The sequence below is a fragment of the Peromyscus californicus genome, unplaced genomic scaffold (assembly GCF_007827085.1).
Source record: "Peromyscus californicus insignis strain IS unplaced genomic scaffold, ASM782708v3 Scaffold_8__1_contigs__length_139910024, whole genome shotgun sequence".
Classification (NCBI taxonomy): domain Eukaryota; kingdom Metazoa; phylum Chordata; class Mammalia; order Rodentia; family Cricetidae; genus Peromyscus; species Peromyscus californicus.
In genome coordinates this window covers 68481653-68508454 of record NW_026294606.1, presented here as the reverse complement: position 1 = coordinate 68508454, position 26802 = coordinate 68481653, and the positions used below count along the sequence as shown (strand labels likewise).

Here is a 26802-nt window from a genome sequence, read left to right as displayed (position 1 = left end):
GGTGATGGAAGTGACCTGAAACTGGATTGGGGTGACGACTGTGCAGTTCTTTAAATGTACTGAAAATCTCTTAACACATATATGGAATGGGTGGATTTTATGACATATGAATTATACCTTTGAAAGGCTGTTTTAAAAAAGGGAGGGGTGCAGGGGTGGGATGGTTTGGTGGGTAAGGGTGGTGCTTGCTGCCAAGCCTGGTGACCAGAAACTGCATGGTAGAAGAGAGCTGACAAGGTGTCCCGTGACCTCCATGTGTACACCTTAGCATGCGCTCCCTTCCCTTAGAGGCAAGGAAATGCCAAATACATTTTTTTTTTTTTTTTTGGTTTTTCGAGACAGGGTTTCTTTGTGTAGTTTTGGCACCTTTCCTGGAACTCACTCTGTAGCCCAGGCTGGCCTTGAACTCACAAAGATCCGCCTGGCTCTGTCTCCTGAGTGCTGGGATTAAAGGCATGTGCCACCACCGCCCAGCTTCAAATACATTTTTGTTATTAATTAAAACACTTAAAGGGTAGAGGAAAGAAACTGAAAGATATTGGGCAGTATACTTCGCTTGACAAAAACAGCTCGTTTGTGTTGTCATGAAAGGGAGTCACTTATGTGACGTTTTCTTTCTGTATCCAGTTCACTTGTTCTGATAGGAAAGGAGAAGAAGTCTTGACACGACAAAGACTCATCTCTATGTAAAATAATTGCTGTGGTATAAAGCAAGTAGAATTGCTGAACAGAAATACATGACAAAATTCATCTCCTCCTTGGAAATACCATGTTTACAGTAGTTTCTCTGTAAGGTCATCAAAACGGCGAAGCAGAGAGGGAGGAAGAAGGAAAGGAAAGGGTCTGGCCTCAGTGAGAAAGGACTTACCATCCAGATTGTCCATCATTCACCTGCTGGGTGTGGTCATAGTCTGAAATATCCTTTGGAGGAAGTCAGGAGAGGTGTTGGCTTTGTGGACTTACTTTCTAAAATGTGGGGTTTTTTCCTCCTCAATTTAGAAATAATCTGAATTTGCACACTTATAATTGGTATGGATTCTGCAGTGTGATGCACTTAGTTTTGTTATTACTCTTTCAGGTAGTATGGAGAAATTAATAAATGTGTAAATCCAAGCCATGCATAAACTTTTATCAAATATTTGTGTATTTTCCCCTATAGACTACATAGAGTGCCTGTATGTCTGCTCTTTACCATGCTGCTCAGAGGCTGCCCACTCAAACTTAGCCTGTAGTAGCAATATAGTGGCTCATATTCAGCAACATGTTTTCAAAGAAAAATAACCCTGACTTATGGTGTTTGATAATTTTACCTGGTATAAACACTAGCATGAAAATTGATCTCAAACTTCTAGTGTATCCATAGAATTGGAAAGAGATGCCCACAGTGAGTCTATGTAAGCTGTGCCAGTAACTTATAGCTCCAGGCCCTATATGTATTTCTAGTCTAACCAGCTAAGTAAGTATAATCGATTTTCAAAATCCTGAACTTCTAATGAAAGTACATTTTGATATCAAAAATGACATGGCCTCCAGTGTTCATGGTATATGTCATATTTAGTAATTTCAATCTTTAATGTCCTATTCTGAAACTTTTAAAATGACTTTCTCTGTGTGTATATGAGTTAGGATTTGATTATGTACCCAAGGCTCACCTGTAACTCCCTTGTATTCATGATCCTCCTCCCTCATCCTCATCCTCCCCAGTGCTGGGATTACAGACGTATACCACTGTACCCAGCTTAAAACATGGTGCCTGCATGTGATTATGAGTAGAAATATGTTTTCTGAGTAAGTCACTTAAAATAAACATGGTTTGTGTTTTTAAAATTGAACAGTAAGCAAAATTGAATCCTGTAAAGAAGTCAGAACTGGGTGTGGTGGCCTGTGCCTGTAACTTCAGCTCCTACAGAATCTGAGACAGGAGGACTGAAAGCTTGAGGCAAGTGTGGGCAATGTAGGGAGATTAACTCAAAATTAAAAATTAAAAACGAGCTCAGGGTACATCTCAGTGGTTCAGCACTTGCTCAGTATGTTTGGCCCCCAACACTCTTTCCCTCTAAAGTTAGGATAGCATTGAATCAGAGAGGAAATACTTAGAGATGTGTTTACTTTCACAGTATTCCATGAAGTAGGGTGAAATAGACCTAAATCAAGCTTCCTCTGGTGGGAGATGGTGACACTGTGAAACTTGTTGCAATTTACCAATTGCACTGGGTTCTTTATCACCGTGTTCATGGTGACATGTGAGATTTACCGAGTGCACTAGGTGCTCTGTAACTGGGTGTGCTTGTTTTTAATAGCAATTCAGCGGATTCAGCATTCCTGTTCTTCGGCATCCAGCCCTCCCAGATGTCTTACTCATTCCTGTGACTGGACCAAGGTTTGTGACTGTTTTCTTTTCCCTTTATTCTTCTAAATTAAAATTTCTCCCAAAATCTTTGCTTGTTGGCAGTATTGTCTGCATTCTTAAAAACTCCCTAGAAACTGGAAGTCACCAGCTTGTAATACTTCACGTTCTGTTGTGTACTATGCTAAAAGACTAGGACTGGGCCTGAGACCTTGAAATAATGCATCTTATATCTGTGTAGTACCATGATGGATGTTATTCTAACTTTTTAGAAGTTTCATTTGTTTACTTCTATTTTTTTAAAAATGGATTTATTTATTTTTATTTTATGTGTACAAGGGTTTGTCTGCTTGTGTATATGATACCATGTACATGCCTAGTGCCTGCAAAGGCCAGAAGAGGGCATCAGATCCACTGGAGCTGCAGTTAGAGATGGTTGGAAGCTGCTGTGTGAATGCCGGGACTGAACCTGGCTTCTCTACAGGAGCACCAAGGGCTCTTAACTGCTGAGCCATCTTCCCAACCCGTTTACTTATTTTTTTTTTTTTAATTTGTTTTTGTGAGACAGGATTTTTCTGTATGTAGTCCTGGCTGTCCTGGAACTTGCTCTATAGACCAGGCTGGCCTTGAACTCACAGTGATCCACCTGTCTCTGCCTCCCCAGTGCTGGGATTAAAGGCATGTGCCACCACCACCCAACTACTTACATTTCTTATGAGATTCCAGCATTAAAATGTTTTTTGAGTTACAAAATAAATAAATACATAAAAAGTATTATATTTCATAATTGGGTTTGTAAAATTTTATACTTAACAATTATGTCAACTTATTGGTTACCTAGTTCTCCTCATTAACATATTTAGAAGATATATTTTTGAAAATTTAAAAAGAGGCTTGCATATTATAATGAGGATTTTTTCCCAGGTAGTACATTAAAGTCCCTAATTATGCTATAAAATATTTAAACTTGAGTTATGGTAAATATAAAAATGCTCGTATTGCTAAAGCTTTGAAGTAGTTTGATAGTAACAAAACAATTATTTTATAAATTATGCTTTGCTTGATCCATGCTGTGAAATATGCAACCATTAAGATGTCAGGGTTTTGTGAAGCAATATGAGATGTTTATGATCTGTTAACTATCAAAAGCTAACTGCCTCACTTAGAATAATTATAATATTTAGCACTTAAACATAAAGCTATACATTTTTGTTTATTATATATAGAAAATGTCTACATATACCACATCTACCTATGAACAGTGGTTTATGCTAATGAGGTTGGATTCAGAGAAATGGAGACTTACTTATAGAATTTTTTTATTATAAACATGTATTAGTTTTGTAATTAAAATTTGATTTTACAGACTACACAGTTGAACAGAGGTGCAATTTATATACTCATCGTAGAGGCATGGTCTGTGTCTAGTTTGCTAAATGTTGCTATATATATCCAGCTGCCTAGCCAAGACCCAGTCTACCACAATGTACAGCACTTTGATCAGCTTGGAAAACTTTCTTGTATTCTACCTTACAGGACAATCCATGTTGATTCTGCTTCTTAATTTTGAAGCAGTGGCTACAGTAGATGGTAATCACAGGCCATTTGGTTTACATTTTTTCTGTGGATGCAAAATTGCCGTTGATTAGCTTCAGCTTTTGGCTGTCTCATTATGTAATAATAATCTTACTTTCATTTAATTTTCTTTGTTGTTTTCTTTTCTCTCTTCACATACAATATGAGGTATGTAGATAGGTAGGCTGTACAGCCAGCACAGCCTGGCTTCCAACTCTCCATCCATTTGTCCCCACCTCTCTGTGCTGGGATGCTAGGCATGCTATATATAGCACACTAAGTTTTAGTTTGTTGCTGTTAATGAGCAGAATTTAATTAGGGTTTTTACTTTATGGGAACTCAGACAATTTATCATTGTTGGCAGGAGTGGCTATTTAGAATTGTGTAAGCAGTCTCAGAGTTAATTCTCATGACATGAGCTTCTGTTCAGAGGCTGCTGCATGCCTTGGACATGAACTCCGTTTTAAAAGTGACCCTTTGCCAATAGTATATTATGTAAGTTGTCTGTCTTCCTGCTTTGTTTTTCTGGTTTCTCTAGTGGGAACTAAAATCCTTTGCTGGCTGCAGGACTTGGGGCGGGGGGCTTCAGTGATTGATTAGAGCAGTACATGTGCATTGTATATATTTCATTAAGAGTTAGCAGTTCTTACCTGTTTCTAACTAAATTTGATTTCAGAAATTTTGCTGCCATTTGTTTCCTAAGTTTATGTTTTTATTGTTTTGTAATTTCATTGTTCTCTCTCTCTTTTTTTGAGTTTTTTCTTAAGTGTATTTGAAGACACAGAGACATATTCGAAGTATTTCCCCTTTTGTGCACCCTTTGTTTTTTTTTTTTTTTTTTTTTTTTGATTTTTCGAGGCAGGGTTGTAGCTAGAGTTTTCCTGCCTGGCCCACAGTCAGGATAAATCTCTGCCACCCGCCAGTCCCACAACCGCTCAGACCCGACCAAGTAAACACAGAGACTTATATTGGTTACAAACTGTATGGCCATGGCAGGTTTCTTGCTAACTGTTCTTACAGCTTAAATTAATCCATTTCCATTAATCTATACCTTGCTACATGGCTCGTGGCTTACCGGCATCTTCACATGCGACTTGTCATCATGGCGGCTGGCAGTGTCTCCCCGATTCAGCCTTCCACTTCCCAGCTCTATTCTCCTCCTTGTCCCGCCTATACTTCCTGCCTGGCCACGGGCCAATCAGTGATTTATTTATTGACCAATCAGTAACACATTTGGCATACAGACCATCCCACAGCACTTCCCCTTTTCTTTTCTTAAAAAGGAAGGTTTTAACCTTTATACATCTCCAAAGTCAGCTTGGTATATTTGGGAATTTGGGCGTAGCTTTTCTTACTACTTCCTGCTGGAGGGGGGCGCTGTATCTTATGGGGACACAAAGAATATTTTAGGATTATGGAGTAGTCCATGAGGGTGTATCGTCTGAGCCAGTTGCCTGAAACCATTCTGGATGTTGGATCATCTGGGCCATGGTGTCATCGGAGACCTTTCAGGGGGTCTTGGCTGGTCAAACCTGATGTATCTTAATCTGGAACAAATCCATAGTCTCTTGCTTTCTGTGGAAACAAAAGCAGAGTCTCCTTTCCAAAGCAACATATCCTTACATCCAAATTTTGAAGTTAAGGTACCTTTAAAATACACATTTTGGCATAACTCAACAGCTTCTGTAATCAAATGTTTTTCTTTAGTTATGAATATCAAAGAGAACATAATCCAGATTCTCTGTGTGGTAGCCATCTTTACGTGGCTTATTTTTTTATATTAGCTTGAGCCTATTGCTTTGAACTGTAGCCTTCTAAGCCTGAAACGGCACTGGCGCTGCTGGCTCCGCCCACTTTAGCTTCCCAACATGGCGGTGATAAGTTTTCTGCCAGCTCTGGGAGCCATCAACTCTCAGAAATAGTGGGTCTATGCTTCTATCAAAGCAGGATGTAGCCCAGAAACCTCTTTTTTTTTGTTTTGTTTTATACTAGCAAAGGCTAAATCCACCACACAGCTTAATGTGCCACTTGCAGAGGCCTCATTCCCGCCATACTGCAGGTCGAGCGCTCACGCTAGGAACCCGCCAGTAGCTCAAACCGGCAGCTGCCGCTCATTTGAGAGAGACAATTAGGAAGCTGTTTTTAGTTCCATTTTAGAATCTTTTTTTTTTTTTCAGTTTTTAGGTGGAAACTCTTGCCCCACGTTGGGCGCCATTTGTAGCTAGAGTTTTCCTGCCTGGCCCACAGTCAGGATAAATCTCTGCCACCCGCCAGTCCCACAACCGCTCAGACCCGACCAAGTAAACACAGAGACTTATATTGGTTACAAACTTTATGGCCGTGGCAGGTTTCTTGCTAATTGTTCTTACAGCTTAAATTAATCCATTTCCATTAATCTATACCTTGCCACATGGCTCGTGGCTTACCGGCATCTTCACATGCGACTTGTCATCATGGCGGCTGGCAGTGTCTCCCCGATTCAGCCTTCCACTTCCCAGCTCTATTCTCCTCCTTGTCCCGCCTATACTTCCTGCCTGGCCACGGGCCAATCAGTGATTTATTTATTGACCAATCAGTAACATATTTGACATACAGACCATCCCACAGCACAGGGTTTCCCTAGAACTTGCTTTGTAGACCAGGCTGGCCTCGAACTCACAGAGATTCACCTGCCTGTGCCTCCGAGTGCTGGGATTAAAGGCATGCGCCACCACTGCCTGGCTTTCGTGCATCCTTTTAATCTGCCTTGTGCTTATTAAGATTACTCTTTTGGTACCATGTAGGCACAGGTTCCATGTTGCACAAAGTCTTCCGGCATGTCTCTCCTTTCTTTAATTTTTTTATGTGTATATGTGTGGGCCTGAGTGTGGAAGTCACAGGAGAACTTGCAGGAGTGAGTTCTGTGGATCGAATACATTTATCCACTGAGCCATCTTCTGCTCTCTCCTTAACTTTACTGTTAACACTCTAGAAGGGTCTCATTTTACCAGAGGGTCTGAATTTGTGCTGTATGTAGGGCATGTAGAGGTTACAAAGATGAGACCTCAGTTGTTGAGTCTGCAGTCAGGGAGCTCTGGAGCAAGTCATCCTGTTAGGCTTCCCATTTAGAAGTACAAGGAAAGTGCCATTAGAGATAGACTAGGGAGGTCTGAGGTCATAGGGATTGGCAAATGTTTTATTTCAGTTAAAGATGATTAGTAATTAGTAATGGAGGAGATAGGGCGCACAAGGGTGTGCTGGATAAAGAGAGAATAAAAGCAAAGGCGCAAAGGCATGAAAAGATGTGGTGAGCCTTGAAAGTGCTCACATTTGACTACTAAGTTGGTTTTCAGAAGGGCAGGTGAAATCAAGAAGTTGAGAGAGGCAGGCTAGGAAATGCAGAGGACTGTTTTGTTTTCACTAAAAGCATAGCAGCCAAAGACTGGGAATGAGGGTAGTGATTAGAGCTGCAGCTTAGGAACGACACTGGTAGAAGTTACTCATGAAATAGTGCATCATGAAATGAGTTCAGTGGTTGTATTGTAAGCATTTAAAAATAAATGGGGGGAGTGTTGGAGAGATGGCTCAGCAGTTAAGAGTCCTGACTGCTCTTCCATAAGACATGGGTTCAATTTCCAGCACCCACATGGAAGCTTCCAACTGTCTGCAACTCCAGTTCCAGAGTATGGACACCCATGGCAAAACATCAATACACATTAAAAAAATGAAAAAAAAAAGAGATTTGTTAAAAAAATAAATGGAAAGCTTAATCAAACTGTTATTCTCATAGTAAAGGAGTTTCTGAAATTTATTATAAATATAAATGTATATCCATATATTTAGCATTCATTGCATTTTTTTTTTTTTTTTTTTTTTGGTTTTTCGAGACAGGGTTTCTCTGTAGCTTTGCGCCTCTCCTGGAACTCACTTGGTAGCCCAGGCTGGCCTTGAACTCACAGAGATCCGCCTGGCTCTGCCTCCCGAGTGCTGGGATTAAAGGCGTGCGCCACCACCGCCCGGCCTGCATTTTTTAGATCAGGTTACAGCTGAAATTGCAAGAAATCTTTTTCACAAGAACATGAATTGCAAAGCTGTAGACCAGCTAGGAAGTTATTACAGTCTCTTAGTTCTAATAATATAGTGAACTTGATAATCTGAAAAGGCTTTTGCTGTACACTTTGGGGAATCCTAAATAGAGAGAGTAAAGTGTTTCATAAAATGCAAAGCCAATGAAGAACATGAGTGAAAGTGAGGAGTTAATAAGAATTAACAGGACCAGCTAGAAGAACTTGAGCTAATATTAGGAAGCTGGGCTTTGGGAAAAGCTGACTAATGGCTGGTTTTCCAAATGTATGGTTTTTGGTTTTAGCAATGGGTTAATGCTGGCAGTGAAGACTATCCAGCAGTCAGCCTAACATAGTAATTAGGAAGAAGGTCTCTCATTGTAAGATCTAGATTTGAGGAAAAATCCTTCTGAGAATGCAGAATGGTTGCAGATCTGCCAGAGTCTTAGAGTTTTCTTCTGACTACTGCAGTTGTCTTAGAACCTTCAATCTGGGAAATTGCCACAGATGTTTGATTTTGTCAGTTCTTGAGAGGCATGGTGGAAATGAAGCCCAACTGTTCTGTCTTCACATGTTCTGAATCCATGCCACATACTTTTCACTTCACACTGTATTAAAAATCAACCCACCATGAGAAAACAGTGTGTACAGTAAATGGCAGGGGAATTTCCCCAAAAACTTTAACAAATTAAATCTATCTGGTAGACACATAATGGCTTTCTTAAAATGATTAGACATAAAAGACTTAAGAGGAAAAACAAGTTGATACAGAAATCAAGTATCATTGACATTAAGCACTTGTTTCATAAGTTAAATTTAGACACAGCTTTCAAATGTATCTGTCTTGAGAAACCAAAAGGAAAAAAAAATTATTGAACTAGCTGATGATTCTGAGGAAATTAACTACAGTGCAGCAGAGACAAAAAACTTAGAAATATGAAAGCAATTTAAGAACAGAAAGGAAAAGGCAGCCTGGGTTCCAGATGTAAAGAATAGAAATAATTGGTGAAAGACAGTAGTAAGAAAATGTGAGGATAGGAACTCTCCACAGTTGTGAAAGACAGCTTTAGGAACCACAGGCCTGAAGTCCCAAATGAAAAAAAAGCAAAACAAAACAAATACCAAAAAACTGAAAGCCTCCCGAAAATGTGTATCTACACACTTGAGAATGAAACTGTGGAAGTTTGAATGTAATTACCTCCATAGGCTCATAGGCACTATTAGGAGGTGTGGCCTTGTTAGAGGAAGTGTGTCACTGTGGAGGCGGGCTTCGAGGTCTCATATATGCTCAAGATACAGCCCAGTGCCTCCGACCACTTCCTGTTGCCTGCAAGTCAAGGTGTAGGGTACTCGGCTACTTCTCCGACACTGTGTTGCACTATGATGATAATGAACTAAACCTCTGAAAATGTAAGCTACCCCAATTAAATGTTTTTCCTTTTATAAGAGTTGCCATGGTCATGGTGTCTCTTCACAGCAGTAGAAACCCTAACTAAGACAGAAACCAACACCCATCTGTGCTGTAAAGAATAGATGAAACAAACAAAGACAGAAGTTGGGAAATTGAGTAATGGGCTTAGGAGATCTAGCAGATAGGCACAGCATGACTCTCACTTTGCAAAAGGGTTAGGATTGTGCAGAGTGTCTTAGTCTGTGTTATTGTAAATGCTGGAGATCAGGTAATAAAGAACACCAGTTTGCTTCCCACAGTTCTAGAGGCTGGCAATTCTAAGACCAAGGTGCTGACACCTGGCTTTCCTGCTGTAGCCTCATGTGATGGAAGGTATGAGCCTAAGTGAGAGGGAGCCCATTTCTACAAACCCTAGAGCAGCCTCCATCCATTCATGAAGGCAGAGATCCTATACTTATAATATTGTTGTACTGAGAATTACGTTTATAACAGGTGAACTTATGGAGACATCTGTAGACCATAGCTCTGAGCCTTCTAGTTTAATTATCTAGGTATATTTCATTCAAGACTGAGCATGAAAAGACCTGCTTTCATACCAAGAATTTAAGCCGTATATAGGCAATAAATATTGTTTGGTATTTGTTGAGTTTGGAGTGACTGTGGTTCATCTATGTGTAGTTATTTCTACATCAGTAGAAATGCCAGTTCTAAATCTTGAAATATGAAATGCTAAGGATATTTTGCTGTTGTTCTTTGGTTTTTGGTGACTGGTTTCACTATGGTGTTCAGTCTGCTCTTTTAACAAGTTACCTTCCTGATATGTTGGGTCTCCAAGTCTCATAGCACTGTGACTAACCGTGGGTTAAGATTGCCAGTGGCTAGCATATGGGGTCAGTAATACATGGTGGCATGTTTTGAAGGTGGAGGAATAAGCCTCTTTAAGAAGTAGACACAGAATGTGAATGTGTGGGACCAGGAAGGTGTGAGGTTGATAAGTGCTGTGAGATTTGCTCATCAGCCATCTTAGGGGAAAGATGGGAAACACTCGGTTTACTCCACAGTGAGTGGTGGCAACACCTGAGAAATACCGCCAGCCAGAGACGTTCATTAGGAATGCAGTGCTCAGAACTGTTGAGTGTTGGTCAGGAGGAGTTTTCCCTGTTAGGAATGATGCCAGGATTAGTGGTGTAAGGAAAGAATGATCTGGATGTGAGAATGTGGACAACTGAAGGCTGAGCAGCAAATGAAGGAAGGATAATTTGTTTTCTTTTGTTTAGCTTAAAATATTCATTTTACCATGCAACAGTATACCACTTTAGAAGTATTTTCATTCCTTTTGTATTATAATCCTTTAGGTTTTGAGGGCAGCAAAATCTATTTAACTCCTAATGCTGTTATGAAAACAGTATTGCTTGTTAAATGACCAGCTGCTTCTCAGGCCACTTGCCTTCTTTCCACCAGAGGGCCCTCTTTTTCTTTTTCTTTCTTTTTTTCCAATTCTCTGTGGGGGGGGGGGGGGGAGGTGGGGGTGGTCAGAGGACAATGTGCAGAAATCAGATGTCTCCTACCACATGGACCCAGGGGTATGGAATTCAGGACCCCAGCCCTGGCCGCAGCTGCCTTTTCCTGCTGAGTCATCTCTCCTGCTGGCCTTTTTGTGTTTTCTTTTCTCAAGGGCCATTCTTTTACCTTTTCACCCCTGCTTTTTAAACTGCTGCTTTGTATGCATCTTTCTTTTTCAGCATTTTCTTTGTGATTTATTCAGGAAAGTCAAGACTTAACAGGCTATGTATGGGAAGTCTTTTTTAATAATATTTTACTTTTTTAAAGTTTTATATATTTATACTGTGTGTATTGATCATATCCATCTACTACTATCTCTAATGAAACATGTAAAAGCTTATGGCCCTAGAAGAATATTATTCTTTTTTGTGTTTGAATATTCCTAGAAAGAACATAGAAAAGCAACAGTGTGAAGTGACTGTTGGAGCACAGTGTGGCAATGCAGTATTGAGAGGAGCCCATGTCTACGTTCCAGGAATTGTGGCAGCTTCCAAATGTAGGTATAAGATTTGAGGCGCCCTACAATTCATGAGTGTGATCAGTTGGAATTTACATATATTAACTCTGCCTTTGTTATGTATTTCCTGACATTTTCTGTGGAGGATTTTATCCTCTAAAAATAAGTGTGATGGTTAATTTGAATTGTTATTGATACAACGTAGAGTCATTTGGGAAGGGACTCAATGGGGGGGATTGTCTAGATCCCCTGGCTTGTGGCATATCTGAGGTGGATTGTCATGATAATGTTAACTGGGGCAGGGAAACTTGCTTGATATTGGCAGAATTCCTTAGGAAATAGGATCCTGGATTGTCTAGGAGTGGAAAAAGCAAGCTGAATGCTAGCTAGCATGTGTTCATTTATTAGTTGCTCTCTGCTCCTGACTGGATGTGATGTGACTAGCAGCTTCAAGTTCTTGCTGCCTTGATTTCCCCACAGTGATGGACTGGAACCTGGAACCATGAGCCATTGACCCTTTCTCCTAAAGTGGCTTTTGTCACAGCCATAGGAAGCAGAACTTAAAACAATTAGGCATCCACATAAAGCTTTTTGTCACTGTTCTGCTTTTCCACATGAGAGCCATTATGGTGATATTTCTCTAGGGAACAGAGAAATATAGAATGTAAAATGATAGTGAAGGAGACTGAATGTTCATAGTTAAGAGCACCTTTCCACTATGTCAGGTTGCTCACAACTGCCTGTAAAACTCCCTCGTACACATGGCACAAGCATGGATGCGTATGTGCACAGACATGTTTTTACAAAAGGTAGTGAAGCTTCATTTTCTGTTGCTGGCTTCACTGCCTTAAAACCGCTATCTAGTCTCAAGATATTTATCTGGGTGACATCCAGAATCCTAGACAGTGGGATGAACTTGATGTTCTTCATGGGTTCACTTTGGTGATTTTGAATTAAATGTGCTTTGTTGCTTCAGTGGGACCTTATTTGGGCTTGTATCAGGAAGCACTAGTTTAGATCTATTACAGACGTGTTCAGTTCCTAGACCTCACCCACCGTGTATATGATGATCTGGAAAATGATTGCTAGCTGGCCTGATTGCTAGCATGGCCCTGGATTCTTTTTTAGTGTACATATTTGTTGAATCTTTTTGTAGGCAACTTAGAATGTTGAGTCATGATACTAAGACTTATATAATAACTTTTACTTTGTATTAGATTTGGGGGAAATAAGTCATATAGATGATACTTCCTGTTTAGTTGAAGATTTAGATCAATGGTTTGAGTACCATTTCTGTGTTTGTAATGAAAATCACTTGTCCATTTAGATGTTAGGGAATGTTTAAAAGCTAAGAGTTGAGTTGCTGTTGAGGATTATGCTGAGACAATGAGCCAGTTTGGATTGTTTCTTGTCCATAATTGATATCTCTACAGATAACCATTTGAGGTTGAAGGATTTTTCACTAGTCTGCCAAAGCATGGATTAACAGTCTGATTTTCTTCTTTAACTTAGTTATGAAAGCTGGAGATGTTATTTCCGTATATTCTGATATTAAAGGGAAATGTAAGAAAGGAGCCAAAGAATTTGATGGAACTAAAGTATTTCTTGGAAATGGAATTTCTGAACTAAGCCGTAAAGATATCTTCAATGGGATACCCGATCTGAAGTATGTCATCGAGCTCTGTTGGGGAAATAGCATCCTTTCTGTGGTTCAAAAAGCTCTAAAGAGTGAAAAGGTGTATTTTGTTTTACTACATAAATTTTTAAATGACTTCAACTGGAAAAAATGAGCTGATATTTCCATGATTTGTGGAAAGAGCTCTTTTTTGGTCAAAAAGGGTAAGTGGATTAAAAACCAAAGCAGTAGAATGTGGACAAAGCTCAGGGATAGGGTGCAGTGCTGCTCTGCCTGAGGCCCTAGTTCAGTCCTCAGCCATGCAAAACAAAGCAAAAAGCCCGGGCGAGTGACTGATCACTGTAATTGTTTAAGAATTTTACTTTTAGATTTTAATTGTTTAAACTTTGAAGAGCAGTACTTATTTTAATACAGAATTAGATTACTTACTTTTTCAAACATTCTCATTTTCTCAAAAAGTTTAATTTTAATGTAAATCAAATATAAAAAAATTATTTTAAGCAAAAGTAAATTAGACTTGAAATGTAGCACTCATGAATGTTTGTCGTCAAAACTAAATGTTTCAATTTGTTCAAGCCACAGTGAAATAGAATTAGTTCTAAATCATATCTGGATGTTGGTTGCACTAAGTACATTGAGGCCGTGAACAAAGGAAGCCCCGCTTTGCTTTCTTCAGCTTGTTTTAGGAGTGCCGTGGAGCGCCATTACTCCAAAGTTGGCAGCTGGCACACAATGCTGAGCACTGTGAATTGAGCTGTTTAGAAGGGTTCCAGAGCCCTCATTCCTGGACAGTTTGTCACATTGGAGCAGTTTTCCTCTGTGAATGAAATCAGTTCTCCTGAAGAAACAGATGATTAGCCTCTTAAGGTCTAAGAAAGAAAAACTTTGCAAGTGTCTAGAACCTGGTTTTATTCTCCTTGGAATGTTTTGTTGATAGAGTTATGTGTCTCTGTGTCTGTAGTAGGAAGTTGATAGCTTTGACTGCCCACTTTAGTTGATGAGTAATAGAGTGCTCCTCAGCCTCTCATTTGATGCAGTGTTTCTAGTGATGTGCTGAACCATGTTTGCTTTTCTAGTGGGAGTAAAAGGTAGCCATTCTTCAAAGAGCCTGTCGGTTCTCTCTGCCAGTGCTTGTGAGCTCTCTCCCGCTTTGATAGTTATGGTACACGCCTCTCAGGTGCAGTTTTTGTCTTTATGAATTACTGTACGTCATGCCCTTCCTGTTCCCAGCCCTTCCTGTCCCAGAAACTCCACTGTCACTAGGGAAATGGGACAGAGGTAGAAAAGGTCAACTGGGGGCAGTGTCAGTACTGGGTATACTGGGTGTACTGGGCAGCTTTTCTTTAAAAACATAGGGTAGAGCAGGGTCCTGCCTTTGTCAGTGCTCAACATCAGCCTGAGTGTCGATATTTTCCCTGTTTGTGCTACCAGAAAGAGTAGAATGAAGCAATAAGGATTAGGTCTTGTTTCCTTTTTAATTTATTGACCTCTTTAAAGGAACTCTTGTGCTTACTAAAATAGTTATGTAACTTTATTTGTTTATTTATTTATTTGGATTACCTCTCCTATAAAATAAAAAGCAATCCACAGGACTATGTAATTTGTTGTTTGCTGTGGGATGGTCTGTATGTCAAGTGTGTTGCTGATTGGTCAATAAATAAATCACTGATTGGCCAGTGGCCAGGCAGGAAGTATAGGCGGGACAAGGAGGAGAATAAAGCTGGGAAGTGGAAGGCTGAGTCAGAGAGACACTGCCAGCCACCACAATGACAAACAGCATGTGAAGATGCCGGTAAGCCACAAGCCATGTGGCAAGGTATAGATTAATGGAAATGGATTAATTTAAGCTGTAAGAAAAGTTAGCAAGAAGCCTGCCAAGGCCATACAGTTTGTAACCAATATAAGTCTCTGTGTTTACTTGGTTGGGTCCGAGCACCTGTGGGACTGGCAGGTGAGAGAGATTTGTCGTGACTGTGGGCCAGGCAGGAAAACTCAAGCTACACTGTTAAATAAAAGAAGTCTTAAAAATGAAGAACAGTTTATATTTGATGTGTCATAGTGGGTGTTCCTAGAAATATATGCTATATAACTTATACAGACTAATGTTTAATTTCTTACTTTTTAGAGGTATAGGCATAAGAATGACAGAACCCATATATCTCAGCCCTTCATTTGACAATGTTCTACCCAGTTACTTATTTTTACAGGTGAGTAAAGTAAAAATTGAATGACATTGAATCACTCAGATAAATTATTAGAAATTATTTTTCTCTTTTATTGATATTCTTGTGGTCTCTTCATATTCTGACCTACCATTGTCAAATACTAAGACAGTCTTACAAGCACTCTTGTTTTCTTTCCCTATATTAATTTTAATACAGTTATTTAATCCTCAATGTCCAAAGGTGACTGCTTTTCATCTCAGAATGTTAGTCAGAAGTACTGATGTGCAGCTGTGGGTTCTAGCTGTAAGAGTAATTAATATGCCAATGGTTTGCTGCTGGCGGGTTTTGTCAGGTTGTTGATGAAGTGCCGTGACATCATGAGCTCTTTTCAGTTTTTGGCTTCTTAAGAACATTCACAGACATCAGCTCATTTCAGTGCTGTTATTCTTTTGTGAAGTAGAAATACTAGACTAGATCTGTTGGGGTTCTTGGTCAAGTCACACTGCTAATAACTGGCAGCATCTGAAATTAAAACCAAACCCAGGAGCTCCATGCTTTCTTCTCTTCCCAGTATGAAGCTCTGGGAGAAACAGAGTTTGCTGTCACTTAACCTCCTCAGGACCTACAGCTTTCTGCCTACTTGGTTGTGAATCACTTCAGGTGATTTTGTTTGATTGCTTTCACTTGGTGGTTATTTGCCAACACACCCATGACTCACTGTGGGTGTTTTCTGCACACCTTCACATTGTTAATAATGAAAGAAGTGTTAATTTTCACTTTGGTAAGATACAGGACCATAAGCCTCCTCATCATATAAGTTAGTTTAGACTTTGGAAAGGAGAAATCCATGTAGTACAGACTTCTTTTACATCTCTTACTGTTATACCAACTTCAGCTACCTTCCCTCATTTGGGACTTTATATTCTTTTTTCAGTGTGTGTATGTATGTATGTATGTATGTATGTATGTATTTATGTGTGCATTGTGGGTATGTGCTCCAAGTGCAGGTACCAAGAGGCCAGAAGGTGGTGTTAGAGCCCCGCAAGCTGGAGTGGGGGTGATTGTGAGCTGCCTAATGTGAATGTTGGTAACCAAACCCAGCTCCTCTGCAGGAACAGTACACTCTCTTAACTGCTGAGCTGCATCTCAAGCCCCCTGGATCTCCAACTGTAAAAACAGCTCAGGGATGGTTATAAAATATAAATCACATGAGAATTTGTGATCCATAATATCCATTCATGCCACAAAGTTATTGTTTGTCATTCTGTAACAAAAGAATTAGACCACTGCTGGACTAAAGCTTTTGTATTTGAGGATAGAGTGTAACTTTTCTCATTTTCCTAGTGGAAACTTTTTATTATATGTAATATTACAATATTTAACTGGTCATTGATTGGCTAGTGAAACTGACTAAAAATTATAATAATGATTGCAGTTAATGTGTACTGAGTATTTACTTATGTTCCACAAGTGTTTCATATATACTTCATGGACCACTTAAAAATCTCTAAGGTCATCGATAATGGAACAGAGGCTTTAACAAAGTAAAGTATATGGCAGGCAGTGGGCTAAATGCCTGCCTCGCTGACGGTGAGACAGACAGAAATAGCAAAGCCAAAATTTGAACCCAGGTCTTTGAATCAAACTTGTGTTAGTTCTTTAGACATGGCTCCTGGAGACCTATACACACATTAGTACAGGGCTCATTTAAGATGCAGGCCATAGTCCAGTCTGAGCTGGAATGGAGGCTTTAAGTCAGCAGTTCTCAACCTATGGGTTGCGACCCCTTTGGAGGTTGCATATCAGGTATCTTGCCTATTTGATTTTTACATTATGATTCATAACAATAGCAAAATTACAGTTATGAAGTAGCAATGAAATAATTTTATGGTTGGGAGTCACCACAACATGAGGAACTGTATAATAAGGAATGCAACATTAGAAAGGTTAAGAACTACTTAGAGTCTAAGCAATTTCTATGTTTCCTAAGTGTTCTAAATGCTGTTTTTATGGCTTTGTGGCCAGAGTTTAGTTGGTCTAAAAACATTTATTGATCTTTTTCTATCAAATTTCTCTTTACAAACTAGTTCAAATCTAGCAGATTTTTTTTCAAGTGAAAAAAAAAATTCTATACAATATATTTTGATCATGTTTTTCCTCTCCAGCTCCCAATTTCTCCCAGGTTCCCCCCACCTCCATATGCTGCCCATCTTTATGTTCTTTCTCTTTCAAAAAAACCAAAACAAAACACCAAGCAAAAACAACAATAAACAACAACAAAACCGAGAAACATACCCCTAAAGAAACCCACAAAACAAGCAAGTAACAACAGATCAGTAAGATAAACACACACACACACACATACACACCACACACACACACGCACACTTTAAAACAAAGCAAAATGAAACAAGAAGTCCACAGAACTACCATTGAGTTTGTTTTGTGTTAGCCAACTACTTACTTCTGGGCATAGGGCCTGCCATGGTATGTGATTTAAAAATACCCGATGAGACTCTGTTGGAGAAAATTAATTTTCCTTTACCGGCAGGTATCCATTGCAGATAGCTTCTTGGTTAGAAGTGAGAGCCCATGTCCACTTCCTCCTCTCAGTGCTGGGACCCTGTCAGTCTTGAATCTGTGCAGGTCTTTTGTGTGCCACCACACTCTCTGTGAGTTCATATGTATATCAGTCCTGTTGTGTCTTGAAGAAACTTTCTGTGGCGTCATCTCTCGCTCTTACAGTCTTTCTGTCTCCTCTTTTGCATAGGATTTTGAGCCTTGAGTGGGGAGGTCTTTGATGAAGACATCTATTTAGGAATAAGTGTTTGGAAGTTGCGCAGTGTCTTCACACTGACCAGTGGTGGCTCTCTGTTAATTTCCATCTGTGCAAGAAGCTTCTCTGATGAAGGTTGAGCCAGGCACTGGTCTATGGGTATAGCAGTATGTCACTATGATTTCTTTTATTCTTCTGTTCCTTTAGCAGAAAAATAGTATTTATTAGTATTTATGTATCTCTAGGTCCATGATCTGACTCAGGTTCTTGGCAAGTTTAGTAGTATTAAGTATGGGTCCCATTTTATGGACTGGGCTTGAAATCCAATTAAAAAAATTAGTTGGAACATTTGTGCCATTTTTGCACCAGTGTGTCTTGCAGGCAGGTCAGTGTTTTAGGTTGTAAGATTTGTAGCTGGGTGATATTGATGATTACCTTTCTCCTTTAGTAGCATACAGAGTACCTTCCAGCACCATGACTGCTTGTCAGTGGAGGTGAAGCTTCTAGTTAGGTACTAGCTTGTCTTCTCAATTATTCGATGACATACATTGTAAGAGTAGTTGTCTTAGTTATGGTTTCTGTTGTCATATGTGATATGGCTTCACTGCCTAAGCTTGGCTGTCTTGAAACTGGCTCTGTAGACCAGGCTGGACTCAAATTCAGAGATCCACCAGCCTCTGCCTCTGGAGTGCTGGGATTAAAGATGTGCACCGCCACACCCTGCTCTAAGCTTTTATTGAATTCCTTTTCACAAGTTGGAAAATTAGGTGGGTGACATCTTGCCCTGAGGTCACCACTCTCTTTATTCCATTTCTTAATCTGTTTGTCTCCTTGATCAGAGGATTTAGCTCCATTCCTCTTCCTGGTACTCGCTTTCTCCTCAAATTGTACATTTCATTTTTTTCCCTTCTCAGCTTGTTCCTTTTCAGTATAAATCTTTATAAGCATGAACACTAATAACCACATGACAGAGTCTGTACTAGGCTGTTTGAGATTTCCTCTGCCAACAAAATTAATCCAAATCTCTTCACTTTAGCCTCAGACAGACTCTTCAGACAAGGGCAAAAGCAGCCATATTCTTCACCAAAATATCACACAAACAATCTCTAGGTCCTCACAGTTCAAATAACTCCCAGTACCACTTCCATGCTCTTGCTATTATGGCCCATAAATCAGTGCTTAAAGCATTCCACTGCTTTCCTAACCCAAACACCCGAAGACCAAATTCTTCCAAAGAAAAGCATGGTCAAGCCTATCACAGAAATACCCCAGTCCCTGGTACCAACTTCTGTCTCAGTTAGGGTTTCTGTTGCTGTGAAGAGACAACATGACCATGGCGATTCTTATAAAGGAAAAGATTTAACTGGAGTGGTTTACAGTTCAGAGGTTTAGTCCCTTATCATTATGGCAAGACATGGCAGCATGCAGGCAGACATGGTGCTGGAGAAGGAGCTGAGAGTCCTACATCTTGATCTGCAGGCAACAGGAAGTAAACTGTGACACTGTGCATAGCTTGAACATAGGAGACCTCAAAGCCCACCACCTCAGTGACACACTTCCTCCAACAAGGCCACACCTCCTAATAGTGCCTCTCCCTTTGGGGGCCATTTTCCTTCAAACCACCACAGTCGTCTTCAGCAATAGTGCTCTACCGTCAGGTTGGAGAAAACAACCAATAGCCTTGGCAAGAGTCTGTGATGTTTGGGAGTTCCTGTAGAGACCCTTTGGCAAAGGACATGACAAGAAGTAACCCATCCCTTACACTGGATGTTTTACTTGGTGGCATAAGCTACCTAGTTGGGGCATTGTCTCCCTTGTATTTGGTGTCACCATTTAGATTCCTTTGTTATATGTGTCTATCTTAGGAAGCTTCTACAGTAGGTTTCTATATGGTTTTTCAAAAGCCTTTTAGTGTTAGTTGTCCCTCCCCATGTCTCTGCCTGTACCCTTCATGCTGATCTCCTTCCCTATTTAATTCTCCCATTCATTTTTCCTTTATCTCTCCATAACACTATATTCTGTTTCCCTTCCTTGGAAAGCCTTTCCCCTCTCCCCAGTCCCTTATGAGATACCTAACCTCTGTGTTATTTGTTTTGTAGCATACATTTCAAAAGCTTAAAAGCTAATATCCACATATAAGAGAAAACATAGACTATTTATCTTCTGGGATCTGAGGTTCCCTCATTCAGGATGATTTTTTTTTCCAGCTTTATTCATTTATCAGATGGACATCTAGGCTGTTTCCAATTTCTGGCTGTTATGAATGGAGCAGCATCTCTGTAAGTAGGATGTAGAGTCCTTTGGCTGTATGCCCGAGAGTAGAATAGCTGGATCTTGTGGTATGTCAATTTTCAGCTTTCTGAGGAACCTCCATACTCTTTTCCATAGAGTGTGTACTAGTTTTCACTTCCACTAGCAATGAATAAGTGTTTCCCTCTCCCTGCATCCTCACCAGCGAGTGCTGTCATGTGTTCTATTGACCTTGGGCACTGACTTGGGTAAGTTGAAGTCTCACAGTAGGGTTTTTTTTTTGTTGTTGTTGTTGTTGTTGTTGTTTTCCTCCCGAGACATAGTTTCTCTGTGTAGCTTTGGAACCTGTCCTGGAACTTGCTCTGTAGTCCAGGCTGGCCTCGAACTCACAGAGATCCTCCTGCCTCTGCCTCCCAAGTGCTGGGATTAAAGGCATGCGCCACCACCGCCCAGCTGTCTCACAGTAGTTTTAATCTGCATTTCCCTGATGGCTAAGGAAATTGAACATTTCTTTGTGTTTCTCAGCCACTTGGTGTTTCATCCTTTGTGAATTCTCTGTTTAGATTGATACCTGATTTTTTTAATTGGGTTATTTGTTTTCTTTATATTCAGGTTTTTAGTTCTTTGTATATTCTAGATGCTAGCCCTCTATTAGATGTATCTTTTTCCATTCTGCAGGCTGCTGCTTTGTCCAAATGATGGTGTCTGTGGCTGTACCGAAGCTTTTCAGGTTCATGAGGTCCCATTTATTAATTGTTAGTCTTAATGCCTGTGCTATTGGTGGCGTGTTCAGAAAATCCTTTCTTGTGCCAATGAGTTCAAGACTATCCCCCACTTTCTCTTCTATCAGATTCAGAGTATCTGGTAATATGTTGAGGTCTGTAGTACATATGGAGTTGAGTTAGAGGCAGGATGATAGATGTGGATGAATTTTCATTCTTCTACACGCAACCATACAGTTTGACTAGCACCATTTGTTGAAGATGCTGTACTCCTCCAGTGTGTATTTTTGGCTTCTTTATGAAAAACAAGGTGTCCATAGGTGTGTGAACTTACGTCTGGGTCTTCAATTCAATTCTTTAGATAAACATGACTGTTTTTATGCCATTACCATGCTGTTGTTGTTATTATAGCTCTGTAGTCCAATTTAAGATCAGCATAGTTTTACCTCCAGCAGTTCTTTATTATTCAGCATGTGTGTGTGTTTCCATATGAAGTTTAGAATTGCTTTTTCAACTTCTGTGAAAAATTGTATTCTAATTTTTATGGGGATTGCATTGAATCTATAGATTGCTTTTAGTATAATGACCATTTTCACATTTATTAATACTTCCAATCCATGAGTATGGGAGATCTTTCCATCTTCTGGTGTCTTCTTCATTTTTCCTTCAATGTCTTAAAGTTTTTATTATACTTGTCGTTCACTTTCTTGGTTAGAGGTGTCCCAATTTATTTTATTTATTTACTGAGGCTTATGTTGTTTCCCTGATTTTTTTTCTTAGTTTGTCTTTTATATACAGGAAGGCAGCTGATTTTATGTGTTAATTTGGTACCCTTCTATTTTCTTGAAAGTGTTTATCAGCTCTAGAAGTTTCCTGGTGGAATTTTTAGGCTTTTTAATGTGTAAAATCTTTTCATCTGCAGATAAAGATATTTTGACTTGTTCCTTTCCTATTTGTATCTTCTTGATATCCTTCAGATGTCTTATTGTTCTCACTAAGACTTTAAGGACTATATTGAATGGGTATGGAGAGAGTAATCTTCCTGATTTTAGTGGAAATGCTTTGAGTCTCTGTTTAAGTTGATGTTGGCTGTAGGCTTGCTGTAAATTACCTTTATTACATTGAGGTATGTATATTCCATATTTTGCTAGGACTTTTGTCATGAAGGGATGTTGGATTTTGTCAGATATTTTCTGTATCTAATGAGATGGTCCTGTGGTTTTTGTCTTTCAGTATGTTAATGTGGTAGATTATGTTTATTGATTTACATAGGTTGAACCATCTCTCTGTCTTAGGGATGAAGCCAACTTGATCATGTTAGAAATCTTTTTGATGTGTTCTTGGATTAGGTTTGCAAGTACTTTATTGAGAATTTTTGTATCCCTTTGTGTTCATAAGGGATATTGGGCTATAATTTTATTTTGGTAGGGTCTTTGTATGGTTTTGGTATCAGGATAATAGTGGCTTCACAAAAAGAAGTAGGAAATGATCCTTCTATTTATTTTTTGCAGAATAATTTGAAAAGTATTGGCATTAATTGTTTTTTGAAGGTGTGGTAGGATTCTGCACTGAATCCAACTGTTCCTGGATTCCTATGGTTCTGAGACTTTTAATTGCTGCTTCTGTTTCACTAATGCTTATGAGTCTATTTAAGTTGCTTATTTGATCTTTATTTAAATTTGGTAGGTTATATATCAAGAAATTCTTTGATATTTTTTCAGTTTTCCAGTTTGGTAGAATACAGATTTTTAAAGTATGTCCTATGAATCTCTGAAATTCTTTGATGTCTGTTGTAATGTCCCACTTTTCATCTCTAGTTTTATTAATTTGGATCTTCTCCCCATTAATTTTAATTAATTTGGCTTGGGAGTTGTCAATCTTGTTGATTTTTCTCAAACTCTTCATTTTTTTTCTTATTTCATTTCATTGATTTTAACACTGAGTTTGATTATTTCTTGCCATCTGTTTTTGTATGTTAGGTTTTCTTGTTGTTCTTGGGCGTTCTGGTGTGTCTCTACATCACTAATGTGACATCTCTCCAGATTTTTGATGTAGGTACCTAATGGTATGAACTTGACTCTTAGAACTGCCACCATTGTGCCCCACAAGTTTGGGGTGTGTTGTGTATTCATTTCCATTCGATTCTAAAAGGTTTTTCATTTCCTTCTTAATTTCTGTCTTGACCCATTTTTTTTTTTTTTTTTTTTTGGTTTTTCGAGACAGGGTTTCTCTGTGTAGCTTTGCACCTTTCCTGGTACTCGCTTTGGAGACCAGGCTGGCCTCGAACTCACAGAGATCCACCTGGCTCTGCCTCCCGAGTGCTGGGATTAAAGGCGTGCGCCACCACTGCCCGGCACGACCCATTTTTTTTTTTTTTTTTTCATTTGGTAGTGAGTTAAGTTTCCACAAGTGTATATACTTTCTGTTGTTTGTGCTGCTGTTGATATCCGGCTTTCATCCATGGTGGTCAGATAGAATGATGGGCATTATTTCAGCTTTCTTATATCTGTTAAGACTTGTTTTGTTTCCGAGTGTGTGGTCAATTTTGGAGAAAATTCCATGAGGTGCTGAGAAGGTATATTCTTTTGTGTTTGGGTGAAATGTTCTGTAAATATCTGTTAGATCCATTTGGTCTATAATGTCAGCATTTCTCTATTTAGTTTTAGTCTGGATGACCTGTCTATTGTCGAGAGTAGGGTATTGAAGTCACCCACCATTGTGAGGGTCAGTATATTATTTTAGCTGTAGTATTGTGTCTTTTATGAATATGGGTGCCCTTGTGTTTGGTACATAAATGTTTAGAATTGCAATATTCTTAGGGTATATTTTCTACTTAATGCGTATGTAGTCTATTTCCCTATCTCTTTTGATTAGTTTTTGTTTGAAATCCATTTTGTTAGTTATTAAATTTGCTACACCTGCTTGCTTCTTGGGTTTGCTTTCCTAGAATTTCCTCTTCCATCCTTTTACCCTGAGGTTATGTCTATCCTTGATGATCCTTGTTGGATGAAGCAGAAAGGTGGATTGGTTTGTTTTTTTTTAATCCAATCTGTCAGGCTGTGTCTTTTGACTGGGGAATTGAGACCATTAATATTGAGAATTATTAATGGAGTTTCTTGATTCCTATTACTTTGTTTTTCTGGTGTTCATTTTTTCCCTTCTAATTTATTGTTAAAGAATTGTTTATTCCTTGTGTTCTCTTGGGTCTAGTTAACCTCTTCGGACTGCAGATTTCCTTCTAGTGCCTCTGTAGAGCTGAAATGATTGATGGAAATTGCTTATTTTCGTGTCTCTGTGTGTGTATATGTGTTTGGAATATTTTTCTTTATCAGTTGTGAATGGTAGTTTTTGCTGCGTATGGTATCTGGACTGGTATTTCTAGTCTCTCAGTTTGTAGAACATCTGTCCAGGCCCTTCTGGCTTTCGGAGTTTCTATCGAGAAGTCAGGCATTATTTTTATTAATGGTCTTTAAATGATGATGATGATGATGATGATTATTATTATTATTATTATTATTTACATCCTGACTGTAGTTTCTTCTCCCTGCTCTCCTCCCAGCCCCTACCTCCCACCTCCTCTCTTGCCCCCCCATCTCCCCCTCCTCTGTTTCGATTCAGAAAAGGGCAGGCCTCCCATGGATATCAACCAAACATGGCATATCAAGTTGCAGTAGGACTAGGCCACCTCCCCTTGTATCAAGGCTGGTCAAGGTGACCCCGTATGAGGAGTAGCACCCCAAAAGCCAGTAAAGGAGTCAAAGACAGCCCCTGCTCCCACTGTTAGAAGTCCCACAAGAAGACCAAGCTATACGACTGTCACATATATGCAGAAGACCTAGGTCAGCCCCATACAGGCTCCCTGGTTGGCGGTTCAGTCTCTGTGAGCCCCCATGAGCCCAGGTTAGTTGATTCTGTGGGTTTTCTTACGGTGTCCCTGGCCCTTCTGGTCCCTATAATTCTTCCTCCCCGTCTTCCCACAGGATTCCGAAAGCTCCACCTAGTGTTTGACTGTGGATCTCTGGGTCTCTGCATCTCTCCACCTAGTGTTTGACTGTGGATCTCTGGGTCTCTGCATCTCTCCACCTAGTGTTTGACTATGGATCTCTGGGTCTCTGCATCTCTCCACCTAATGTTTGACTGTGGATCTCTGGGTCTCTGCATCTCTCCACCTAGTGTTTGACTATGGATCTCTGGGTCTCTGCATCTCTCCACCTAGTGTTTAACTGTGGATCTCTGGGTCTCTGCATCTCTCCACCTAATGTTTGACTATGGATCTCTGGGTCTCTGCATCTCTCCACCTAGTGTTTGACTATGGATCTCTGGGTCTCTGCATCTCTCCACCTAGTGTTTGACTATGGATCTCTGGGTCTCTGCATCTCTCCACCTAATGTTTGACTATGGATCTCTGGGTCTCTGCATCTCTCCACCTAATGTTTGACTATGGATCTCTGGGTCTCTGCATCTCTCCACCTAATGTTTGACTATGGATCTCTGGGTCTCTGCATCTCTCCACCTAGTGTTTGACTATGGATCTCTGGGTCTCTGCATCTCTCCACCTAATGTTTGACTATGGATCTCTGGGTCTCTGCATCTCTCCACCTAATGTTTGACTATGGATCTCTGGGTCTCTGCATCTCTCCACCTAATGTTTGACTATGGATCTCTGGGTCTCTGCATCTCTCCACCTAATGTTTGACTATGGATCTCTGGGTCTCTGCATCTCTCCACCTAATGTTTGACTATGGATCTCTGGGTCTCTGCATCTCTCCACCTAATGTTTGACTATGGATCTCTGGGTCTCTGCATCTCTCCACCTAATGTTTGACTATGGATCTCTGGGTCTCTGCATCTGTTTCTGTCAGTTGCTGGATGAAGCCTCTGATGACAATTGGCTAGGCACCAGTCTGGTCACAGGAGATGGCCAGTTCAGGCTACATATCTGCTATTGCTACATTTCTAAGCTGTGATTATCCTGGGAGTTTCCCTTGCACCAGATTTTTACCTGACCCAGAAATGCTCTTTCAGTACTCTCCTCCTCCATCCTTGCCCACAACCTGATCACTCGTGAGCTCATCCCCACCCACCCTCAGTCCACTCATGAAATCTCTTTTAGTTACCCTTCCCAGGGAGATCTGGAGCTCTTCTTGTTGCTTAGCTTTTCTGGGTCTGTGGACTGTAGCATGGTTATCCTTTACTTTACAGTTAATATCTAATTATAAGTGAGAACATATTGTGTTTGTCTTTCTGAGTCTGGATTATCTCACTCAGGATGATTTTTTTCTACTCCCACCCATTTGGTCAGGTGTTATTCTAATGGACCTGCATTATATGTGACTTGGTCTTCTTCCCTTTTGGCATTTAATATCCTTTGTTGTGTACATTTAGTGTTTTGATTATTTTTTCTGATCCTATTTAGTGTTCTGCATGCTTCTTGTACCTTGATAGGCACTTTCTTCTTTAGATTGGGGAAATTTTCATCTATGGTTTTGTCAGAAGTATTTTCTGTGTCGTTGATCTGGGTTTTTTTTCCCTCCTTCCTCTTTCTTCCTATTTATGGGTTTGGTTTTTTCATAGTGTCCCAGATTTCCTGGCTTTATTCCTGGATTTTATTTATTTATTTACTTATTTGGTTTAATGTTTTCTTTGGCTGAGTTGTTCAGCTCCTACGTGGTCTTCAATCCTGAAACTCTATCCGTGTCATGTAACCTGTTGTGAGGCTTACCTCTGAGGTTTCTGTTTGACTTCCAAAGTTTTTCATTTACAGTTTTTTTTCAGTTTGTGTTTTCTTTAGTGATTCTGTTTCTACTTTCATGTCTTGAAATGTTTTCATTATTTCATTCAACTGTTTGTTTTCATT

General features: G+C 39.8%; 1 protein-coding gene across 5 annotated transcripts in view; it reads left to right on the top strand.

The window, feature by feature from the left end:
* The window catches only part of Nsun6 (NOP2/Sun RNA methyltransferase 6), a 59676-nt gene that overhangs the window by 5101 nt on the left and 27773 nt on the right, over positions 1 to 26802 (top strand). For 4 of the 5 annotated variants that reach the window (XM_052729673.1, XM_052729672.1, XM_052729671.1 and 1 more), the window contains exons 3-6: positions 2301 to 2380; positions 11326 to 11435; positions 12909 to 13062; positions 15158 to 15239. The exons of the other annotated variant lie outside the window; for it this stretch is intronic. In XM_052729673.1, coding sequence (XP_052585633.1) covers positions 2301 to 2380; positions 11326 to 11435; positions 12909 to 13062; positions 15158 to 15239 — 426 coding nt within the window. The remainder of the gene's footprint in view (positions 1 to 2300; positions 2381 to 11325; positions 11436 to 12908; positions 13063 to 15157; positions 15240 to 26802) is intronic. 5 annotated transcript variants of the gene reach the window in all.